This window comes from Peromyscus maniculatus, chromosome 7 (genome assembly GCF_049852395.1).
Source record: "Peromyscus maniculatus bairdii isolate BWxNUB_F1_BW_parent chromosome 7, HU_Pman_BW_mat_3.1, whole genome shotgun sequence".
Classification (NCBI taxonomy): Eukaryota; Metazoa; Chordata; class Mammalia; order Rodentia; family Cricetidae; genus Peromyscus; species Peromyscus maniculatus.
In genome coordinates this window covers 6,031,149-6,056,856 of record NC_134858.1, presented here as the reverse complement: position 1 = coordinate 6,056,856, position 25,708 = coordinate 6,031,149, and the positions used below count along the sequence as shown (strand labels likewise).

General features: G+C 40.6%; 1 protein-coding gene across 2 annotated transcripts in view; it reads right to left on the bottom strand.

Annotated features, from left to right (window-relative positions):
• Pgr (progesterone receptor) overlaps positions 1-25,708 on the bottom strand; it is an 81,869-nt gene that overhangs the window by 36,574 nt on the left and 19,587 nt on the right. The window contains exon 3 of one of the 2 annotated variants that reach the window (XM_006983778.4): positions 17,410-17,526. The exons of the other annotated variant lie outside the window; for it this stretch is intronic. Coding sequence (XP_006983840.1) covers positions 17,410-17,526 — 117 coding nt within the window. The remainder of the gene's footprint in view (positions 1-17,409; positions 17,527-25,708) is intronic. 2 annotated transcript variants of the gene reach the window in all.

The window sequence follows — 25,708 nt, the reverse complement described above, 5'->3', positions numbered from 1 at the left end:
TATAAGAGGGCTAAGACAGGATCTAGGCCCTTTTGGTCAGAGGAACAGAAGAATCACTGGTGGCTGCTCCCCTGTTCTCTTTCAGGTTTTTATCCCAATATCTGACTACTGGATTTGATTGAGAAGATTAATTAGATTTACATATCATCTGGCATCGAATTTTGGAGAACAAATTCACGAAATAGCCACTTTCCCATGGCTTTGCAACCATCAGCACCCACTGGAGCTGCACCCAGGAATTGCACCCAGTGGAATCACGGCACTGCCAGCTAGCTTTCCCTTTCTTCCCCAAGCCCACTGATTGAGTATGGGATTTTCCTGTTGCAGCCTCTCTGCAGCAATCTCCACAGGCACTTGGGCTCCAAATGCTACTGGAGTTAGCTCCTTACCACTGGCCAGCTCTGCCTTCAGACAGTTCCTACCACATGTGCTTCTTCTGCATGATCCCTTGTGTATGTTTTTCAGACAGTGGGCTCTCCCTCCCTGTGGGTTGTGGGCTTCCCCTGGACCACCTCCTTGCGCTGCACCCACACTAGGTGGCTGCCTTGACACGCACTTGGGCTTCTATTATTGTTGCAACCACCACACATTCTCAGCTCACAGCTACACACTAGCAGCTGCAGCTGTCCTCAGCAAGGCTGTGTGCCACCTCTGTTCTCTAATCAGATGTGCTACAAAGCGGCAGCCAGCTTTACACTTCACCAGCAACAGCAGCAGCAGCAGCAGATTTGGTGATACAGTTGGGAATTCTTAAAGGGGGGAATTAGTTAAAAAAAAAGAGAGAGTTCTTTATTAAAAATGAAAAACACTATTACCATGAAGGGAGTTAGGTCTGTATGATTGCATAATGGATGGTTTTAAAAGGGAACAATTAAATAAATGGATAATTAACTTAGTTGTGCTTCACATAATGTTAATTATAAGTATGATTGGTTTGATAATTCTTGTTTTATCCCTAAAAATGTTGGTTGATATGAGTGCCCAGATATAGACTTTAGGAAAAGTTACTAGAGCTGGGTGGTGGTGGTGGCGGCGGCGGCGGCGGCGGCGGTGGCGGCGGCGCACGCCTTTCATCTCAGCACTCAGGAGGCAGAGCTAGGCATATCTCTGTGAGTTTGATACCAGCCTGGTCTATGGAACAAGATCCAGGACAGGTACCAAAACTACACAGAGAAATCATGTCTCAAAAAAGAAAGAAAGAAAGAAAGAAAGAAAGAAAGAAAGAAAGAAAGAAAGAAAGAAAGAAAGAAAGAAAGAAAGAAAGAAAGAAAGAAAATTAAAGAAAAAGTTACTAGAGAAAACATTACCATTTTGACTGGTGTTACAAGCCTTAGAAAAACATACTAAAACAGGTAATAGAGATATTCAGTCAAAGACAGAGTAATTTAAAGGAGAACTAACCTCACCATTACATTGTAAAATTAGAGAGGAACACCCCAAGGTTATCAAACAACCAATCTTAATTTATCCAGTCACCTTATGGGAACAAGTGACACGTGACAAGTATTCCCAAGGTTATATAAGAGCTGATTGGATTCCTGTGGAAATACTAGATTTGAGGACATTCACTTTTTGTCATGGTTGACTAGAAAAACTTGGTTACAGCAGTATTGGAACCTGGTCCTCAATTACAGTGGATGATCTGGTAGAAAGATGAGGCTAGGATTATGGAACAATGAAATAGGGCTAGAGGTATTAAAATTTCCCAAAACCAACTTCTTGATGAGGGTGATTATTCGGATGTACAAAGACAGTCTATATATGATGACCACACCCTGGCTTTACCATGCAGCAGCTTTGAATGCTTGGGACAGAACTGAAGAAGCCAGAAAGAAAACTGAGTCATTTACCAAAGTTATACAGGGCCCAAAAGAAACATTCACTGATTTCTTTTTTACAAAGATTGATTTTAGTTGTAAATAGAATGAAACCAAATTCAGAAGCTAGACAAATCATAACTGAATCTTTTGCTTTTGAAAATGCTAATCCACAATGCAAAAGGGTAATTGGGCCTTTAAAGGCAAGGTCAGCACCCATAGATACAGTCAATATTGAATCTCATAGCCATGATGATGTGTGGTTAGGAGAGGTGATTTCCAGAGGCTTGAAGAAAAATCAAGATGTCAGGTATTTTAATTGTGGCAAACAAGGTCACCTAAAAGGGATTTTAGACAGGGCATTCCTAGAAACAATGTTTCTTCTAATCCAAACAAAAGGCCCTTGCCTTCTGGAGAATGCAGAAGGTGAGACAAAGGCTGACAATGGACCAATGAATGTAGATCAACAAGGGACAGACAGCGTAACCCTGTGCCATTGGGAAATGCCTTGAGGGTGGCGCATGCAGGGCCCCATGTCAAATTTGGATCAGTCATTCTCTGTCACCATGGGGGAAATTCCTCCCCAGAGCAATAATGCCTATTGTAAAAACAACAACAACAACAAAAAATATACTGCTCTGGATGATAGAACAACTTTAGAAGATAAAACAAAAATTTCAGAAGAAACCATAAAGCATGTATTTTGACAAACTTCTATAAATGATCAAAGACCAAAGCTAAAAATATGAATAAATGGCTTTGTTTTTGAAGGTCTTGTAGACACATGTGTAGATGTAACAATAATTGCTCCAGAATCTTGGCATCCAAATTGACCTCTTCAGGAGGTAAATGTTCAGCTTTTAGGGATTTGAACTTTATCTCAGGTAAAACAAAACACAAGATGGGTCAAATGTATAGAACCAGAAGGACAGAGGAAAATAAAAGCTATATATGGATAGTATAGCAATGAATTTATGGGGATATGATTTGTTACAGCAATGGAAATCCCAGATCAATATTCCTCCAATCTCAGAAACAAAACATAAACTAACACATGTTTCTGGGGAAAATATTAAAAGGTATTGTAGATGTAACCAGTCATCTTATTAAATAAGAAACACAGAACCAATGCAAAGAAGAAAGCCAAGAGGTCAGAGCTAAGAGCTAAAACCTTACCCTTCCTCCTGCGGTGGTCCTACCTCTCCGAACCAGAGCTGATTCCTGTGTGTCTGTCTTTTTATCGTGTTTCTGTTCTGCCTTCTCATTGGTTGTAAACCCAACCACATGACCGCCTCGTCATGGCCTGTCTGTATAGACCTCCAAGTTTTCTATTGATTGGTATTGAGATTAAAGGAAGGTGTATCCAAAACTGGCTGTATCCCTGAACACACAGAGACTTACCTAGCTCTGCCTAACAAGTGCTGGGATTACAAGCGTACGCCACCACTGCCATGCTTTCCTATGGCTTGCTAATAGCTCTGACCCCCGGGCTACTTCATTTATTAACATACAAATAACATTTGAATACAAATAAAATATCACCATAAGGTATTATTAAGAACAGTCACCCACCTGAATGAAAACAGGGCACAACAGCTGTTGATCTTTCAAAGGTACCTTTAAAATGGTTTACTGACCAACCTGTCTAGGTGGAACAATGGCTTTTGACATTGTAAAAATTACAGGCCTTTGAACAGCTGGGACAGATGCTGGGGATGCTGTGAATGTGTTGCTCTGATTGATTGATAAATAAAATGCTGATTGACCAGTAGCCAGGCAGGAAGTATAGTGTAGGCAGGATAAGGAAAGAAGAGAATTCTGAGAGGTGGAAGGCTGAGTCAGGAAATGCTGCCAGCTGCCACCACCATGAGAAGCAAGATGTAAGGTACTAGTAAGCCACAAGCCATGTGGCAACTTATAGATTAATTGAAATGGGTTAATTTAAGACATAAGAACTAGATAGCAAGAAGCCTGAGGCATTAGGCCAAACAGTTTAAATAATATAATAATTAATATAATTATAATACAATAAGCATCTGTGTGTTTATTTGGGTCTGAGTAGGACTGGAGAAAACTCCAGCTACAGATGGGAGCAGCTAAATGCTCACTATATTGAAGAATTAACTAGTCCATGAAATTCTCCTATAACTGTTCTTAAAAAGAAATCTGGAAAATGGTAACAGATCTAAGAGCTATTAATAAGGTAATTAATCCAATGGGCTCTCTACAGCCTTGAGTTTCCCTGCCTTCTCTATTACCTAAAAAATGGTCTATTATAGTTATTGATTTAAAAGACTGCTTCCTTACTAATCCTTTACAAGAAAAGGATAGAGAAGAATTTGCCTTCACACTGCCTACTTATAATAATTCTCAGCTTGTTAAGAGATATCAATGGAAGGTTCTCCCACAAGGGATGTTAAATAGCCCTACCCTGTGCTAATATTTTATATAACAGCCATTGGAAATGATTCAGGTACAGTTTTCTTAATCTATAATTTATCAATATATGGATGATATTTTACTAGCTGATTCAAATGTAGATACTTTAGAGAAAATGTTTGAAGAAGTAAAGAAAATTTTGCATTGTTGGGGATTACTAATTGCATATGAAAAACACAAAGAGGAGATTCTATTAATTACTTAGGATATAAAATATGTTTGTAAAAAATTTAACCCCAAAAGGTACAAATCTGGAGAGATCAATTATAGACTCATAATGACTTTCAAAAATTGCTGGGAGACATTAACTGGCTATGGTCCACAATTAGATTAACAGCCATCTTGTTTGTCTTTCAAAGTATTTAATTGTGCTTTACAATACAATAACACAAAAAATGTAGAGAGAAACATGACAGAAACCCCCCTTAAACTTTAGTCTCCTCACTATGACAACCAGTCTGTTTCCCATGGCAATCCTCAGTCCCTTACATTTTACTACAATTCATTTTACCATTCTTTCTCCTTTTTCACACACCTTTTTTAATATTTTCATCAGTATTTGATTACATTGTGAAATACAGGTTTCTTTTTGAAAACCAGAGCAAACATTTTACACACTGACCAGATTTAGAAAAGAAAAATATTCCCAAATAAAAGACTCTAACTTCCTGACATGTTGATTATTTATAAAATATAACTGGAATCAATATAGAAAATATTCACAGTTATGCTCATGGTTCCATCTTTTCATGAATGAAAGAGTGATCCAATGTTGAACTGGGTCACTCAGCTGTCCTTATTAACAGATCAATTTTTAAAATATTAATATTTGTATTTTAGAGATGAGGTTTATTGAAGTCTAGCATTTTGCCAACTTTATGAGGTTAATATAGACCTCAGCAAATGTGTCAACCAAAAGCTATTTCCACTTATTCTTTTACTTTCTGGTGAAATATTGAGTGGTGCCATGTGCTAGGTTCTGGTCAGAATATGAGTTCACAGCATAACACAGAACCTGCTTTAATTGGTCTTTTATTTTGAAGGTAAAAGACAGAGAGTGCCTTTAAACAAAGAGACAACTCATGCTAAACAGTGGCCATACTACAATAAAATAGATGTAGCACAATGCCCAGTGAGTTAAGGGAATACGGCAACAGTAGCTAATACACTCAGGGAAAGAATTTGTGCTTGACCCTCCTGAGGACCTTCTAATTGCCTTCATTTTGAAATCTTCAGACTGATGACTCTTTAGGAACAAATCAAGCAATGCATCTAAAGGAGGACTTTTAACACCAGGAGAATTATTTTTAAGATTTACAAAAAATGTTCAGTGTTATTAAGAGATATTTTCTTAAAGAGTGAAATTGTTATAATCTTCCTAACTCTATAATCTACCTCTCACCATGAGTGTCAGCGTGTTCTTCCAAAACTGCTTAGAAAAGATACAACAGCCCTTCCTTCATCTGCAATTATGGCATTATATCATAATAAAAAGTGAACTTTGGGTTGGCCATATCTGCTATGAATCCTGCCATTTTACAAAATTGTGATTACTAGGGTCAATTATTTTACCTATCTAATTCTAAGATACTCATTTTAAAATTAGTGTATATATTTGACACAGGATACAGTAAAATTTTGCATCTTAGATTGCTCATACACAATGACAGTCATTTTAATTACTTTTCTCCTTTATCCATTGTTGTGTGTGTGTGTGTGTGTGTGTGTGTGTGTGTGTGTACAGGTGTGTGTAAAGGTGTGTGTGTGTACAGGTGTGTGTAAAGGTGTGTGTGTGTGTATGTGTGTGTGCAAGTATGTGTACAGGCATATGGAAGCCCAAGGTTGACATGGAGAATCAGCCTCAGTTGCTCTTCTAGCCTGTTCACTCAAGCAGGGTCTCTCAGTTGAACCCAGAGCTTGATGATATATGACAAGTCTCATCAGCCAACTTGAGACTGGAATTACAGCAGGGTTGCTTCATATTCACAGCATGCACATGGATCCTGGATGTCTGAACTCCGGTCCTCACACTTATGGAGCAAGCAGTTTAACTCATGGGCCATGTCTGTAGCCCTTAGTTATTTTTGATACTTGGAGGGAAAGAAATGAGAGATGAAGGAAAATTCCTTGTGTTTATATTTCATTTCTTTGTTCATGTATTTCCTCCAACACTCACATGTACTGTAGCATCTAGTGTCTTAGGTGAGTTGTGTTCAATTAGAAGAGGCACCTTTACCTTACCTACATTATTCAATACATGGCACCTAAGTTTCAAGAATTTGAAGAGAAACAAATAAAAAAAAACTACAAATGAGAATAAGGCAAAATGAGGTGGCAGAGCAAACAATGGGACCATTGGGAATTTAAGAACACAGCTGGAAAAACTCCATGAGAAATAGTCAGTGTAAGAAACGATGTCAGCAACATGGAATTTAGATGAGAATACTTACCAAATTAGGTTTTTGCAGGACTAAGACTAATGTGGATGGAGGAAAGATGATGGATATAGAAGCAGACAAGTACAACACCCAGATACTGACCAGGAACCATGAGGGGAAGGAACAAGGGAGCTTGCCTTTAAGGCAAGAGCTTCTACAGAGACTCGAGTTTTCCGATAGAAATTGTTTATCATTGCTCAAGAAAAACAGGACCAGGCAGAGCTACAACTTGACAAAGTTATTCCCTCAACTTCAAGCATTAAGAAAAATATATTTGACAAGAAACAGCAGCTCATCAACAAAAGAGAACTATAGATTCCTGAGGTTTTAGTCACCAGGATTCACACCTACAAGGCAATGTGTGGATCTAGGGGACAGAGAAAAGGCAATGCTACACATTTCCTCTTTCCAGAAAAGGTCAATGAAGATTTGGGAAGTTGAAGAAGGAACACACACAGCCAGTACTTGATCCTCACCTCCTACTTTTTGCCCCTTCCTCAGCAACACAGATTCCTATCCTTTTTCTTTAGTAGGTCAAATTTGTGAACACTTTTTGTAACTTCAGCATGCTCCTAGAGTCGTAGACTCTATTCTGAGCAGTTCATCAAGTCACTTCTAAAATCAAAACATGTATGGTACTGTCCTCTAAGGGTAAACAGAATCTTCAACTGACAGACAGGTTTTACTCATTTACATGATTTTTCTACTATTTAAAAAGATACATACTATCTTTAAGATTATGCTTCTGTGTGTAAATATTATTTGAGGATATAAATATATGTAATATACTGTCCAACAGCTACTAAATTAATACCTATATTAGTGTGTATCTAAACTCTTGGAAACTTCAGATAGTCATCAGGAGGTTTCAAATAAAGGCCATCTCCATGCACTGATTGGGCCTGGAAATGAAGCAGTTCTTTCTCTCTCCACTTGGTGTGTGGTGAAGGAAAGTCTCTCTCAAGTTCATAATCACAAGCCTCCCTCACGGAGCTCTGGGGCTTGTTATTATCCTTCTTCTAAGATGTAAGAAACCAAGGGCAAAAGTAAATGTTAAAGGCTGTCTTTCACTGACGTAATCTCCAGGTGTCTGGAATAGCTAAATGTAAATTATCTGCAAGAGATACACCTTCAGCTAGGGCCACCCACACAAGACTAACTTCTACTGAATGTGAGCCTATGGTCCAAAATTTAAAAGGTACTGTAAGTGAGAAACAGCAAAAAACAGTCAACAGTCAACCCTAACTTTGGCTCACTTTAGTGTATGAGACTTGATTGCTAGCTTTTTCAGGAATGCTAATGGGCTAAATATTAAAAGTCTTGAGTGACCAATGGAAACCAGATGGAATATTGACACCACCACCAGTGAAAAAAATGTAAGAAAGTAGGATGTATTTGCTTTTTAAGGCAAGAAATGGATTGGGTTTGCCAACATGCTATAGTACTGTTAAATAGATACTTTGGGATCAAAATTATTGTTTGCAATATAATTAAAAACACAGGAACACAAAAGCTGCTCTCAAAGAAGAAGACAATTTTCTGAAGGAAGCAAGTACAAATCTGATATAAAGGAAACACAAAGTCTGTGGAGCTAGCTTGATGTATGTATCTCCAGGCAGGCATGGTGGCCGTTACAATCCTAAGATTTAGGAGGCAGAGACTATGATTCCTAGGGCAAGCTGGCTAGCTAGTCCTGCTTGAATTAGGAAGCTTCGGGTTCATAAGAGATCTCAACTGAATAAATTAAGTGGAAAGTGATTGAGAAAGTCACCAGGCATCAACTTTGGGCCTCCACACACACATATGAAAACATGTATGCACATATTATACACACAGGCACACATCCATTTGTTTAAATCCTCATTAAGATAGAAAAACAAAAAATAAAACAAACAAAAACCAAAGCACACAACCCATAGAAGAACGATGAACTAGAATACAGAACTGACTGAAGTATACAAACACTAGCAATGGTACGGATAATAACAAAATGGACAAGGAAGGATGGAGGTTAGATGATACAGCTAAGTGTTCCCTGAATGAGGTAACAAATCAGGAAGTGATGGTAGAGGAGTGCTGTTTGATGTGGTCCCCACACTACTCAGCTGTGAGTAAACTGAACAAGAATGAAGGATCGATACCGCTCTGAGATGAGTCCGTTTGCCTTGTGTACCTGCATGCCCTCCAGTTTGCTGCTGTTTCTCTTCATCCCTGCAGGAAACATTTCATCTTGAAAGTATGGTGTGAGATCTTCACACGAGGCACTTGATGCCGTTGTAGGATGTGAAACACCAGCATGATGTCAGAAGCTAAAATGTAGCCTGATGAGATCCCTAAGCTTCTGGGAAAAGGACGGGGCATTAAGGATAGGTAAGGATCCTTTGACCTCATGAATGTCAAAATGCACATGACTCCAGTTTGGAAGACTTTTTAGGTGTCTTCTCAGTACTTGCAAGGAATTACAGAAGAATGTTTTTGTGATGGTTGTGAGTTCAGATTTGCAGAGCACCATGACCACTGTGCAAGGCCAGGACCGCTGCCCCACTAAGCTGTAGCAACAACTGGTGCCCTGATATCACCTGATCCCTCACTTTCATGTCAGCATCCACCAATGAACTAGAGTCCCACCAGTGTGTTTGCACATACACTTAAAAGGAAACGCTGATGTCAACATAACAATTTCTAGTCCCAACAGTGTGTCTGCACATACACTTCAAAGGAGACACTGATGTCGACACAACCATTTGTCCAACTCTACAAGCGTTGACTTTAAAAAGTCTATATTACTCAATGCTACATGAAAAATTGAAACTTGAATCCCTGAATCTGTACTCAAGCTGGACCTGGAGAACAGAAGGTTCTGGTAGATACCACAAGCAATTTTAGACAGCAGTGAAAAAAAAGTAGCTCTGAAATGAGGAGAATGTTAAGCACAAATGCAAGACTGAAATGCTCAGGGGGTTTCTGGCTCACATGTGTGGGAGGGTGTGTAGCAGGCACACCTAGACAGTGATCTGAGGGCAACACAAGGCTGCAGAATTCAGGGAGGTGGATGGAGAGCCAGATCAGGGGTGTGGGCTCCTGATAGGCTGGCTCAAAGCTTAGAAAAGACTGTTCGTGAGGGGAAAACTGGGCAAAGGCCAGAGAAAAACGAGGTAGCCACCATCCACAGCCATTCTTGTTTTAAGAGGGGGACATGGCTTCAGTTGTTGTTTTTATAATAATAAAAGGTCAGAACAGGCCTCTAAACTTCTGAGCTGAACTCAGATTTGGGGGATTCTCCAGGAAAAGTGTGGTGGTGAAGTCTAGGGGAAATGCCAAAGACAATGATAAAACTTTTGCTATACAACTCATCCTCTTCAGTGCAGGACATCATCCTCTACATGAAGAGAAGTGAGACTCCCTTACTTGGAGAGGTGAGGGCAGTGTCCAGCAACTGTTTCCTCACACAGCTTTCAAAAACCTGAGTATATGACTCTCTACAAAAAAACAAAACAAAACAAAAACATAGCTATAGAAATATTCCAATAAACATTACTTATTCATTTAATTAGTAATGTAGTCATCTAATTACTCCATGTAAAAATTTCTTTATTTTTGAAAGAGCTAGTTACTTTTGTAGCTTCTTAGCATTCTTTCCACAAATGTAAAAGAACTGTATTCATTTCTAAGTGTGTGTGTGCACACACACACAGAGTGAGAGAGAGAGAGAGAGAGAGAGAGAGAGAGAGAGAGAGAGAGAGAGAGAGAGAGATCATTATGCAGAAATATTTTCTAAAGAAGTTAGACACATGAAACCCTACTGAGAAGATATATCACCATCCTTAAGGCTGGAACTATCTTTCTACTCAGTAATGCACAGCAGTGAACTAAATGTAAAAGTTCACTGTGACCTGTGCAAAGCCAGAGAAGTGATTCATAAAAACAAGACTCACAGGCACTGGAAAAACCAAGAGCTTCATCATCATTCTCAGGATGAGAACAGTAACTGGGATGAGAACAGTAACTGGGGCAAACAGGAACAAACAGCCCATTAGCAGAATCTATGTCTTGACACGTCAAAACCATATTTCTTCTGACATTCTCCCATAGGATTTTATTAAATCCTAGACAAAGTTTTCCTCTCATATGTCACCTTTATTCAAAAGGTTTGTATATGAAATGGGAAACTTTGGGAAGGAGGAACAAATGTAACTGAAGAAAGAGAGAGGGAAGAAGGGAGGAGAGGAAGGAAGGAAGGAAGAGGAGGGCTCAACTCCTTTTTCAGCAGTGTGTGAGTCATGATTACTTCCACAGTATCCTCCTCTTAATGTGAAGGAAGCCAGCTCTGAACTACCCAGATAGATGTCAATCAAAAGTGAACACATCTTCTATAGCCACAAGCATAGCCCTCTCTGTGCCAGAAACTGGAATTGAATTTAAGCTCTTCTGACACTGAGTCTAGTCCTTTGCAGTAATGACCTTCTTCCTGGGTGACATGAGTTGGATTATTTGTTCTGCAGATTCCTGTCAATGACTCTTAGAAAGGTTCTGCTATGTTTGAATCCCAGGAGACCCAAGTGACTGACCACTTCTTTCTGATAAACTTCTGTGTGGATCCACTATTGAAATAATTAGGTAGGCCATTGTTGTATTTTTGTTCCTCATACTGTCCTTGGGCTACCACTAGATTTCAATGAATTTTTCTAATAGCCCTGAAATATACTAATTTTTTTAATCCCCAAATTATCTCTCTAAAAATGCTCTATGTCTGGTACTGGGAACCTAACTAAGTACTCAGTGTTAGTAAAATCATGGTTATTGGAAGAGAATCTACAGCCACTGATTTACTAAACCAGCATAATTCCTAATGGCAATCTATAAACATTTGTCTTTATCCCCACAGTTAGGTGTAGTCTTTACCCCTCACCAAGGAAACTTCTCTTCGCAACAGACAGAGAGCATTACAGAAATTGGCAACAAACCAAAATGCAGAGTTGTGGAGCCCAGTCTCAATGGGAACATCTACAAAATACTCCCACACCTCAGGCTCTAGGAGCTTTGCAGAAGAGCAGGCAGAAAGGCTGTAAGAGCCAGAGGATCAGGGAGTTTGCTGTGAGATTGTGTATCCTAGTAACATCAGATGCTACACCCATAAAGTCCCACCAACATGACTGACCAAACATCAGCTGAACCAAAATGACATCACTGAACATGACAAACGAGCTGGGGGAAAGCCCACAAGGCTTCCTCCACACACAAAGAACTACAGACAACTGAAGGAAGCTGGGAGTAGGAGAGCTGGTCTTTCCCAGGAAAGAGCACACCAATTGGTCTGGTGCCAAATGGTCGGTCATTCCTGAAAATATACATACAAGTAACACTATTTGGACTCAACAGGTTATATTTAGGAATATATATGTATATACAAAAACATGTATGCATGCGATAACAATTAATGAAAAGAGAGACCATGAATTTGAAGGACAGTAGGGAAGGGGCTTTGGGAGAGGGAAGGGAGAGACTTTAAGTGTTATACTTAAAACACAAACTCAAAAACATACCAACAAACCAAAATGCTGTATTGTTAGTCTTTATGACCCATCCACACTATGAAACTCAATTATTTTGAAGACAACATGTTATTTTGAAAGATAAACTAAGTCGAAACAACTTCTATCAGTTTGGAACATTGTTGGAAACATCTGTGTTTTTTTTAAGAGGAAAAATAGTATATATTTAATTGTTTCTAGTGGTAATGACTCATGCACAGAATAAGCAGTGGAGACTACTTAGAAAAACATACTTTAAATATGACCTTAAAGGATTAATTCCTGTCTTTAATCTACAAATCCTTATTTAATTGAGTTTATGCATTAGATAGTATGTAACAAAGCTCTTACTATTATATCCACATCCCCAGGAGACTAGATGTTTGTTTTGGCTACTTTGCATATTACATTAGGAAAATGGAGAACCAACCTGCATGCTGGCTAATCCATGAAGTTCTCATTTCATCCTTTGTCACATTTTAAACATTAATATTTTCCCTTCATTCTCAAAAGGCCATTGCACAGAGAAGTAGTTCACTGACAGAGGCATGCTCTACAAAGAGGTTAACTTCTCTATGATTTCAGAAGCTCGGGGACACAGGGTCACAATAAGAAACAAGAGTCAGGGACAGACAAACAGAAGCACCGACAAGGAAGCTTGGCCAACAGACTACTAGTTCAATGTGTTCCTCTAATCTGTGACTACTTTGGTATGTAACCATGGCATGGAATCCTTCCTTTCCCCATGTTCTGGTCTCTGAAGAAATCTTCCACTGACATTCCATTTCCTTTTGCTCTCTCTCTCTCTCTCTCTCTCTCTCTCTCTCTCTCTCTCTCTCTCTCTCTCTCTCTCTCTCGTGTGTGTGTGTGTGTGTGTGTGTGTGTGTGTGTGTGCTAGACGCTATCCACTCTGTTGAATGTTACCTCTGAACTTATGCTAAAATGTAAGTCAGAATTCATGAGTAGTGCAGAGAAAGTGTGCAGGAAGAAGCAAACCACATGCACACAGATGGAGTGACCCAGAGCACAGGCTTCAGAAGGGTGGTGGACATTATTGAGGAAGAGAGAAAGAGTACTTCAGGGATGGAAGATGGGCTGAGTGTGAAAAAGGGACTTGTTCACAGGCAGACCAAGGGTGGTTGGCTTGAAAAGATCACTTCTATACTGTTTGATGACTGGAGTTCAAACTCAAGACTCCTGTTGTTCCAACGCACTTTCAGGCTTCACTTCTTCCCATTCCACTGACTTACATCTAGAAAAATCCTTGTCAAGCTGTACAACATTGTACTTCCTCAGATATACACAGTTTACTTTATATACACCATCCTCCTTTTCCTCTCATAAAGCTCACATTCCAGAGCTCTTGGAAACTTTCGCCCTATCTCTCAGAATTCACTTTCTCCTTATCCTTCTTAGTATAATACTGTGTGGCATGCGGGTCAAGTGTGCTGCCTTCCTGTGGAGGTAGGAGAGTTGGGAGTAGAGAAAGCTCTGGAAAGATCAGCATGTGAAGGAGACTAGTTTGTAGAGGAAGTCCATGCTTACCTGGGCTCCACTGACTAGAGGAGCTCTGAAGGGTGAGAGGCACCACAGTAGTGGCTCACAGCAGGCCCAGGTGGATCTTGCTCCTTTCTCTCCCCACTTTTAGCCCTCCTGAAACCAGGCCACAGGAACGATATGGTACACTCCTGGCTCCTCTATATCTTCCCCTGGTGAACTCTGCCCCATGTTCTATAGACTCAGACCCACACCTTTTACAATTCGGTCATCTTAGTAGAGATTAGACTATTCTGTGAGTAGAACAGCAAGGGCAGCTCTAAGTAGGGTGTGTAACACACTACACAAACCACACTGGCCTAATCCATTCTTCCCCTGGAGGAGTAAAACCACTTCTGCTACATACGCTGTTTGGGGCAGTACATTGAATGTACATTTAAGCCATTCGGAATGTATTCACTCTGTTTTAGGAAAGTTATCACTACCAAACTCATTGTTTCAGGAAACAGCTAAGTCAAATGAAGATGTGGACCGCTGTAAGGCTCAGGGACAAGCTGTCCCCCTGACACTCATGCATATATCTACCTGCTCAGCAGTGTTCACAGAGCCTTTGTCCTCTGGTATGTGTGTCACTGACCTCAGTGCACAGTGCAAGCCCCAGGAGGACCAGAGTTTGTGAGGCAGTGTCTGTTACAGCCCCAGGGTGTTCCCAGTAGGCTGGCCTGGCTGGCCATCACACTCCAGTGATGTGCTGATCTTCACCACCCCAGAACTGGAATCACCCTGCCCAACCTTTCTAAAAAGGTGAGTTCTGGAAATCAAGCTCAAGGTCCCCCTGCTTGCAAGACAAGCATTGCATACAGTGAGAAATGTTATTTTCTGCTGTTATCAAAAAAGAGGAAAAAATAGGAGTGAAGGGTAGGCAGAAAGAAAGAAAATTAGGAAGGAAGAGAAAGGAAGAGAGGCGAGAAAAGAAATCAGAAGATGGAAGAATCTAAGCTAAAACAGTGATAATGCAGAATTATGAAAATATAGTGGTAATTCTGGAGGTGTTAGGGTATGGCTTGAATAATGGAGTAAACTGACAAGATGTATGTATAGAGAGGGCATTGAAAGACTATACAAGCTTGGATGACAGGGCAGAGCTCAAGAACATGATGAGAGAGCATGAGACTCTCTAGGTTGACCTTACATCATCAGACATACTCTGAATACTCTGCCTGAACTCTATTTCTAACCTGTGGTCAAAGGGAAGAATCCTTTAAAGGAATTTAAGGGAGAATCCCAGATTAAAGTTCCTGATGGATGGGTCAACCAAGCTCCAGTGGCTGACCCCCACCCCATACCCATTAGTATGTGGGCAGTGACAACTGGACTCTGTGAATTATCATTTTAAAGGGGGGGAAAGAGGAAGAGACAGAGAGAGAGACAAAGACACAGAGAGAGATAGAGACAGAGAGAGAGAGACAGAGACACAGACAGACAGAGAGAAAGTTGGGTAAGGTAGTTCTAGGAGGAGTTGGGGGAGGAATAGGGGTTAAGTATCAAAATCCATTATGAAATTGTCAAAGAATTGATAACAATGTTATAATCCTGATGGAAGTGGATCATGGAATTAGAGGCCATGGTGTTCTCTAAGGCAACCATGCTGTAGAAAAAAAAAAAAAAAAACAGCAATGGAGCCAGGGAGTGGCCACAGCATCTCCAAGTCCATTTTGCAGCTCCAACAGCAAGAAGTGTGACTTGTGAGAAAGTCCTGGCTTTCTAAAATGTGGGAGGACACCAAGACTGTTAAGGACAAAGCTAAAAGGAAAGAGGAGGAAATTGAGGTGCAGGACTTGAGAAGTATTGAAAATGGGTGACTGGTGTAGTCACTGCCTTCTGAGCACCTCCCCAACCAGGCATTGTATGGACACATTTGAGACTTGGGCGTACACTTGGGGGAAAATAGTCTTTAGTCATAAAACCATAAAATACTAGGAATGTTGCAGCTCAGTGAATTATTGAAGCTTGGCAAAGTGGCCAGAATGTTGAATGGGTGTTAATTTTACCCAAGAACATTGGCAAAATTTTTAGGGAGGAAATAACACTTGGGTGAGGTTTTAAATTTGAAGAATATTGGTCTAAAAATAACATTTCCCAAAGGCAGAAATGTGGAACATTGAGGGAATACAAGCAAGCTTGCTCTAGGCGGCTCTGGGAAGAAGGAAGCCCTTCATCTCAACACGTAATATATATCTCCTGTGCTTCTGACAGGTCTTCTCCACACACAAGACTGATGCCTAGACATTCGTGTGTAGGCTACGACTCTCCCCTCCCAGTGCAATGACACTGAGTCTGTCAACCACACTCCACGGCAGGCCCTGTGCACAGGAGGAGTCGGCCAGCACACACTGGATCCCATGGCATTTTAGTCTTAAGAGAGAGAGGAAGGGAGAAAGAGGTAGAAGCTGTGTGGTAGGGAGGTGAGGGGAAACCTGGGAAGTGTTATGGAGGGAATGAATATGACCAAAATATATGAAATTCTCAAAGAATAAACACAACTGTTATTTTAAGGTCTGACTCTGGTATGTTTGTGTGTATGTGTATAAGAGCATGTGTATGTTTAAGAGTGTTCACGCATTCTTGTGCATGTGGTTGTGGAGGCCAGAGGACAACCATGAGTGTCATTCCTCTATTTTCTCTTGTGAAGACAAAGTCTGCTCACAGCCCTGGAGTTTGTAAAGTAGGCTAGACTGGCTAGCCACCAAACCTCAGTGAAATTTTGGTCTTTATCTCCCTAGAACTTGGGTCATAAGTTAGTATTTCCATACACAGTCCTGTAAAAAAGGTGGATTTTGGAGATCAAACTCAAGTACTCATGCTTGCAAGACAAGCATTTTACTATCTGTCTAACTCATGACTTTAATATATTTCATTAAGTGTGTTTGTGTGTGTGTGTGTGCATGTATGCACATGCATGAAGGAGCACACACACACACAGGCTGCACATATACCATGCTGCACATATGGAGGACAGACTAGAAATTTGGGAAGTTGGTTTTCCCCTCCCACCGCATGGGCTCTGGAGTTTGAACTTGAGTCATTAGGCTTGGTGGCAATACCTTTACCTACTCAGTCATCTGCCAGGTCCAACTTTAGTGCATTTACTACTATATTATTAAAAGCCATAAGAGCCTAAAAACAAAAATACAGTAGGGAGTTACTACAACGTGTCCATGAAATGGATTCTTTATGCATGGTGGTAAACTTGGTTAGTTAGTCATTGCTTAATTTGCATCTCACAAACTTTCACAGTCAAGTTCTGAGCTCAAAGAGACCTCTGGACTCTCATTCTATAGTTAAAAAGCTTAATGGCCCCCAAAGGATTGGTGGATTATTTAACATCACATAAGTAGTAAGTGGCAGAGCCTAGACTCCAACCCATACTGCCTACAGACAGGTCCAGGCCCTATCATAAAGTCTACTGATACACAGCAGAGACAGAGGGGTTCCTCTCCCAACAGAACTCAGCATGCTCAAAGTCTCCAGAGTTAACAGGATTGTATTGTTGGTTGTTTCAAACTGGAGTATGAATGCTCATCATCAATAAACAAGAAAAAATAAAAATAAAGATGAATAAAAAAAGGGATTCTTCTGACTCCATGTTATAAGACACTATACTATTGATGAAAACATCAACATTACCTCCAAGGACCATGCCAGCCTGACAGCACTTTCTTAGGCGACATGCTGGGCAGTTTTTTCTGCGGATTTTATCAACAATGCAGTCATTTCTTCCAGCACATAAATAGTTATGTTGCCCTAAAAAATGAAAAAGTACAAGTTACTCACAAGTGGTAAAGACTCCAAGTCAAAGGGTAGACACAGGGCATCAAGTTAATGCCCCCACAGCCAGCCTCTTGCTGGCCACCATTGCATCCTGGAAATGGGACAGACCTCACCTGTGGCTTCAGGGCCTCAATGAGGTGATGGTAAGTGCTATAAACATTCAAACAACTGTTTACACCTAAATAAGGAAGCTGTGATTATCATATTGAATGCAATTTTTATGTCAAGACAGGCAGAGCTGGGTAGTCCAGCATTTAAATTCAAGTGGAAAGGGGTGTTTCTGATAGTTGAACACACTGACATAAAGTTACAACATTAAGGGGTTGACATAGCCCATGTCACCCGTCATCTGTCACTCCAGTGGGCACCCATAGAAGATTGGAATGGATACACAAATGGTCTAAATTGTTTCATAATATCTGGAAGCTCAGTCCATTCTAAATTATGATCATCTTTGGAAATAAATGCTGGGCCATTAGAACCACGAAGTGGACACAACATAACCTAAGGTGGTTACAAGTTAGTATCTATGCAATTTGTTTGGCTAAAGGAACAGCACAGTCATGCAGTCCCAACAAGAGTTGCCTAAAAACAGTGCATGGAACCCAGACATGGCCTCTGTGGTACAATGCTTGCCTATAACTTCCAGCCATTAAGAATGTAAGGGACCTCATCACCTGGTGTATGTTCAGGTTTAAAAAAAAAAGCCAAGAATAAGTGGACTGGCATTGTCCCAATTTTATTATGGAAATCTATATAGCCTTGAACTTTGGGGGTGACAACCCAGTAAAATGTCTGTTGCCTCTACTTTTCTACCAATAATCTTTCCCAGCTTATATTTTGGTTTTAAGATAGTACCATGCTCAGGCCTATTTGCTTGTTCCTTATTTTGGTGGCTCAGGTTGTACATCATTGCTTCCCCTTTGTCCAATGTAACATAGACTCTGCAAGTCTATAACTAGGCAATCTATTAAATTACTGGGCTGTCTACCCACACATATCCAACAGGAGTTAACAGGATGTATGTCACAAAGATAAAACCCCAATACAAGATGCCACCTAGCTCCCAACTGATGTTCATGGCATCTGCCTTTATTGAAACCTGGGGAAGAAATATATAACACATGTTATTTCTTTCTCTTGGGGAAATTTATCATCTATTTCTGAATTGGAAAAGAAGGGAGAAAATAAAAACATATTATATTATACCTTTTCTTTGTATGTGTTATTTTGTGTGTATGTGTAGATATGAGTGTGTGTGTGTGTGTGTGTGTGTGTGTGTGTGCGTGCGTGTGCACACATGTGTTCATGCATGTGTGCATGTTCCTACATGTGTACACACGGTCTGCATGTGTGTGTGCAGGTGTGTGCATGTGAGGGCTAGAAGTCAACCTCTCTAGTGTCATTCCTCAGGAGCTGTCCCCCTCGTTTTTGAGGAATCATCTCTCACTGGGACCTGGGGCTGTGTTGGCTGGCCAGAGAGCTCTTGGAATGCACCTATCTCTGCCTCTCCAGCGCTGAGATGAGAGGCACACCCACCCGTGCATGGCTGGGCCTTCATGCTTATGGAGCAGCACCTTTCAGCTGAGCTTTCCACAGACACCTCTTTTCTTTTAAATTATTTATATGCTTTTATATTCTCCAGAGTCTCATAGTCTCATATGTTAATTATCCCTGTCTTACCAGTGAAGCTCTCATGCCTCTGAGACTGCCTCCCTTCCTCTGACTCATCTTTCAAGGCTCTACTTATCCTTTCCCATCTGGTCTAGCCTGGCTAATCCAAGAGAACATTAGACGCTTTTCTGTGTACCAAGTGCTCATTTCATAAAATCCACATGCCTGTTTTGCCCAGTGGAAGCTGACCATAGGGTGGCTGTCCACAAACTGACAGCAAGGTCCCATTGCTGAAGACAACACCTATATTGAACATGATGTTCAGCTGGTGCCTACACAGAGCCTCCACCACTATGTTCCAGCCTCTTTGGCATCGGAAGGTATTCTGCATGCTATCAGAAGAGTAACATAAACTCCAAGGGAACCACAGACCCCTTTTCTACGAGGGTTTATATGCTGGGGCAATGGTGGCACAAAGCTTATGGGAGAACGGATCAGGGACTGATCTGACTACAGGCCCACTCTACCAAATGTAGTCCATACCCAACACTGCTTGGGTGACCAAGAACCTGAGACTAGATAGCCCAGGAACTTAGGGAGAAACCAAATAATACTGGTCTAAAACCAGAAAAAAAATGTAGTGATAAAATGACTCCTATGATACTCTGCTGTACCCATCGATCAGTTCAGCCATCATCAGAGAAGCCCCCTCCTGCAGCAGATGGAAACAAACATAGAGACCCACAGTCAGGCATTACACAGAGAATGAGAGGCCTAGGAACACTCAGCCCTAAAGGGGATGTCTCCATCAAATCCTGCCCCCCAGAAACCCAGGGATGAGGAGAGCCAGAGGGAAGGAGAACACCAAGAAAACAAGGCTCTAAATAACAGAGATGGAAGCTGCATGCACAGGGCCTGCCCAAGTCTGCACCAGGTCCTCTGCATAGATATTGTGACTTCTGATTTAGTGTTCTGCTCGAATGGTTGAATGGGAGGACCGAGTCTCTTTATTTGAGACAGAGTCTCTGACTGACCTAGAACTTTTCAGTGAGTTTCCACAGGTCTGTCTGTCATTCCCTCTCACCCACTCCTCACCCATCTTGCCAACCTTGGGGTAGAGTGGGTCACTCTGACCAAAGCTCTGTGTGTGCTCTGGGGATTGAACTCAGGCCTTCCTGTTTGCAGGGCAAGGGCTTTTCAGAGCCCAACAATCCTCGCATTGTTATCACCTGCAGAAAGACAGATTTTCATCATCCCCAAAGAACTATGTTTAATGATTTGCAGACGAGGTATTGCTAAATACCTGTATTTATATATTGTTTCTAACTGCTCTCTACATTTAACTTCCTGGTATTTCTACTATTTTAAAAGTTCTTATTATGAAAAAAATGAAGATTAAAATGTGACTGGGTAACTTTATTGCCTAGTGACTTGCAATATTTTAGTTATGTTACATGGCCCCATTTTAACTGAAATGAAACTTTTGTATTGTAAACTAGAAGAAGAATTTCCTATAAATTAAGAAATCTGTATTGTGTTGCCTATTTTTGAAGAATTTTTTTCTTTTTTCTTTTTTCTTTTTCTTTTTCTTTTTGATCAGGAGTATATGAGTATGGAGGGAAGGATGCCCACATGAGAACAAGTACCCTCGGAAGCCATGTGTGCCAGATCTCCGGAGCTGGAGTCACAGGCAGCTGTGAGCCGCCTGACAAGGGTTCTGGGAACCAGACTTGGGTCCTTCGTAAAAGCAGCCCATGGGCGCAAACACTGGCCATCTCTCTAGCCTTTGCGTTGTTTTGTAATAAGAGCATAGTGACCACATTTCATTTGTATGTATTTTTTGGAAATAAGAGGGAAATATACAAAAAGAATCTGTGTAAGTGTGGTGCGTCTCAGGAACTATGAACAGGAAGTGGAGGCTGAGGCAGTGTGAACTGGTACACATGGATAAATGCCTCCAGCCACAGACACAGTAGTCCTGGATAAAACACTATAGAGACATGTTTCATTACAGTTGTGGCTACTTTTCAAAATGAATCAAATTCTGTAACCCAGAAGTGAAGACAGAAAATAAGACATAGACAATCTCAAATGGTACAAACAGAGCTAAGGACTGGAGTTTCAACACACGGGGGAGTGTCACTGGGTGTATCAAGCACACCCAGGGCAGACCCCGAGCCTAGGAGCAGTCGGCCAACACAAAGTGAACTCCATGGATCTTTTGTGGGATTTTATTTCATTTGGGTTTTTATCCTTTTTTTTGTCTTACTGTATATTTTGCTTGTTTATTTTGGTGTGTGTGTGTGTGTGTGTGTGTGTGTGTGTGTGTGTGTGTGTGTATGTGTGTGTGTGTGTGCAAGATCTAGGAAAAGCAAGAGAGAGGTAGAGAAAGGAAGGAAAAGGAAGAAAGGGAAGGAGGGTAGGAGGGAAGAACATAAAGTTGAGTGGGTAGGGAAGATGGGAATCTGAGAAGAATTGGGGGAGGGAAAAACATGATTAAATATGTATTGTATGAATAAATGTTTTAGAGGAAAACCAAAAAAAAAAAAAAAAAACCAAAAACATGAGTGAGAGGTTAAGACATGACCTGGGTAGGCTTAAAGGAAAGCACTGAAAAGGGAATTCTGTTTAAAGAGGCTTGTTGTAGAATATTGTTTTAAGGCATGTTACTTTTGTTTATGCTACATTTGTTTAACTCTGTGAAGCTGTGTTACTGTGCCTGTCTAAAACACCTGATGGTCTAATAAAGAGCTGAACAGCCAATAGCAAGGCAGGAGAGAGATAGGTGGGGCTGGCAGGCAGAGAGAATTTATAAGAGGAGAAATCTGGGAAGTGGAGAAAAGAGAAAAGAAGGAGTGAGAGGAGGAGGAGCCAGCCACCCGCTACACAGCCAGCCATGGAGTAAGAGTAAGATTTACAGAAGTAAGAGAATGGGATAATTTAACAAAACCTGGCTAGAAACTAAGCCAAGCAAAGATCAAGCATTCATAATTAAGAATAAGCCTCCATGTGTGATTTATCTGGGAGCTGAGTGGTGGGCCCCCAGAAGAGCAAAAAAGCAAAAACAAACAACAGAGGCTGACTACCTTAGCCATGAAAACAGGGTTAGGAAACACAGCAGAGCAAAGACAGTGAAGTCACAGACACATCCAAACTTGGGACGAGAAGACAAATTGTCTATGACTAAAACCAAGGCAAACAAAATAAAGCCTTGGTTACAATGAGAGGTGGGTCTGCAAGTAGTGAGTATCTGGAAGCATGCCTCTGAAGGCTGTGCTTATTTTTCTGGCCCTTCCTTTTTTAGTTTGTGTGAGGTGGAGGGCTTACTCCTCTATGTGTTTCTGCTTCCACAAATTTATTCCCAACTTGGGCCAAATTTCCATGTACTGAGCCCTCCAAAACTGTGAGCCAAAGCGAGCTCTTCTTCCTTTAAGTCATTCTGGCAGTTATTAGGTCACAAGTGTGCAAAACAGTAACAATACAGTGTTTATCTTAATGTAACTAGAAATGCAGATATTTACCAATAATTTCTAACTAAGAATATTTTGTAGAATTTAAAAGATGTATGCAATCTTAAGAGAAACCTGATCAGTTAGAGGCAATATTCTCAACCCTCTTCAAGACATTCTACAATGGATGAACATAACTTTAACTGATCCACTTAGGTAGGTGCTTATGGGGCAGACCCCTGACACCATGCCAAGCATCCTACAATGGACAGACAATTCCTCACAATGAAGAATTATGTGGTCCCCAAATATCTGTAGGATAGCATTGTGAAATCATGGTATACATTCATGACCCCCTCACTTTTTCAAAAGATATTTTCTAGGTCTGCCCAGTGTGGGCTGCAACAGATACTAGGAGTCAGAATATGGAGGGCTAGTCTTTTCATCCAAAATAGCCTGCATCCCTTTGAATAATTGCTGATGACATAGTGGACATAGTGGACAGGGAATGGCAGAGAATTTGACTTTATGGGAGGTTGAGAAGAATGTGTCAAAGTCATGTTGATGTTATGCCCTAGAATTGGTTTTTGCACTCAAAAACTCATGCAAAAGTTTAATACCATTGAGAGATAACAAGAGGTGGGAGCAGGTAGGATGGGTGATTAGAGCTTTTTTCATAAGACTGAGTTAACTTGTGAGTGTCGTTGATGCCTTAGGAGAATAGTGAGTTCATGGGTTACTGCCATTGTTTGTTTCTGCTGTTTTGGGGGGCCCACCACACAGCTCCTAAATAAATAACACATGGAGGCTTATTCTTAATTATGAATACTCAGCCTTAGCTTGGCTTACTTCTTGCCAACTTTCCTTAATTTTAAATTATCCCATCTACCTTTTGCTTCTGGGCTTTTCCCATTCTCTATTTCTGTACACCTTTCTTTCTTACTCTGCTGCTGGTTGTGTATCTGGGTGGCTGACCCCTGGGGTCCTCCTCCTTCTCTTGCTCCTTCCTCCCCTTCCCCCCAGTTTTTCCTTCTATTTATCCTCCCTGCCTGCCAGGCCCACTGATTTCTATCTCCTGCCTCACTATTGGCCATTCAGCTCTTTATTGGATCATCAGGTGTTTTAGACAGGCAGGAAACACAGTTTCACAGAGTTAAACAAATGCAGCACAAACAAAAGTAATGCACTGAAAATAATATTCTGTAACAGGTTACCTCAGGAGAGGGTCTGCTATAACATCCAGTGTTCTGGGTCTCAGTTTAGCTCCTTGTCTCAACATGTATCCTTTACTACCTCAGGACTCAGGAACCAAGAAGGAATTAGGTGCATCCCCTCAATTTGGACCAGAACCATGAGCTAGAAATAGATCTCTTTCCCTTGTAAGTCATCCAGCCTGTGTATTGTGTTGTTAGCAACAGAACATGAAATAAGACACTGGCTAAAGATAACTTACATAAATTCAAGTGATTAAAGCACATTGACTAAATAAACATCATAATAATGTAAAAAGAAACAAGTGAAAGAAAGACATGAAACTCACTGGAAAGCTCTAGAAGTTTCTGGAACACACACACACACTGATAGCCTTGAAAATTGATAATTAAATTTTTAAAATTGCTGAGCTCAGTATTTCTATTATAAGTTGTATTTTAAAAATAGCAAATTTTCTTTTGGAAGAAAGAAAGATGAGAATGATTTGTAGGAGATAAAATCAGAAAGGATAATAAAAGTAGAAAACCATCTGTGTGCAGTCTCTAAAGAAATAACCTCCACTTGTGATGCCTAAAAAGTCCTCAGAACACTCAGCCATCTTACAGCTGTGTGTCTTTGTGGGGCCACCTCTTCACAGGCTTCAACCAAACCAGCAGATCAATGTGGATGCAGACAAGAGACTCCAGCTATCTTCTGTGAAGGCCAATATTAAAATTACTTATAAACTTGTAAAAAAAATGCCGTTCTTCTTTTGGTTTATAAGTATATCTTAATTTCATTTAAAAATATATATGTATTTGTGAGGTGCCAGAAGCACAAGGGTACTGGGATCTAAACTGTCCTGTGATTGAGTAGCAGGTCTTTTAAGCACTGAGCCATCTCTCCAACCCCTGTAATATCAGTTTTAGTTTCTACTATGGTCAACATTTCTGGGCATAATCCATATATACACAAGATCTTTGGGGGTCTCAGTAATTTTAGAATTCCTAGGACACCCAGAGTCCCGTTGTTCTTCTAAATATGATTTTTATATAGTTGTTAAACTTCTGCTATTCGAATTCCAATTTCTCCCACCTATTAAGTCTGTGGCTTTGAATAGCTCATTTAATCTCCTGTGCTTTCATTTTCTTATCAGAAAAATAGCAGTGCAGTGTACAATGATGTAAATAAAACCTGCAACACCCTAGCAGACACAGCCCAAATGTTCATTAGTAGTTTTGATGGTCCAATAAGTGAATGCTTATTTACTATCTACTATGTGCCTGTATAACTCTATTTGAAAATATGCCAGAAGTTTATTTTCTATAACCACTGAAAGCTTTTTACTGGATTTGGTTTTCGTTGTCTGCTATGGATATCACTCTGTATGCTGTGAATGTGTTGTTCTGATTTGGTTGATAAATAAAATGCTGTTTGGCCAGTAACCAGGCAGGAAGTATAGTATAGGTAGGACAAGCAGAGAAGAGAATTCTGGGAACAGGAAGGCTGAGTCAGGAGTCACCAGTCAGACATAGAGGAAGCAAGATGTGAAAGTACCAGTGGCAACTTACAGATGAATAGAAATGGGTTAATTTAAGATATAAGAACTAGATAGCAAGAAGCCTGCCACGGCCATGCAGTTTATAAGTAATATAAGTCTCTATGTGTTTACTTGGGTCTGAGTGGTTGCAGGAGCTGGGTGGACACAAGAAAACTTTGGCTACAAATGGTGCCAAATGGCTCAAGTTTCCACCTAAAACCTGAAAATACTTAGTAAGCAATTCTAAATGGAGCCAAAAACAGATTCCTGCGTCACGTCTCATGCAGGCAGCGAGATACCACAACAGGCGGGCTTAAGCTACAGTTTGGCAGGTTCGTGGGGTGTGGGCTTGACCAAGGGC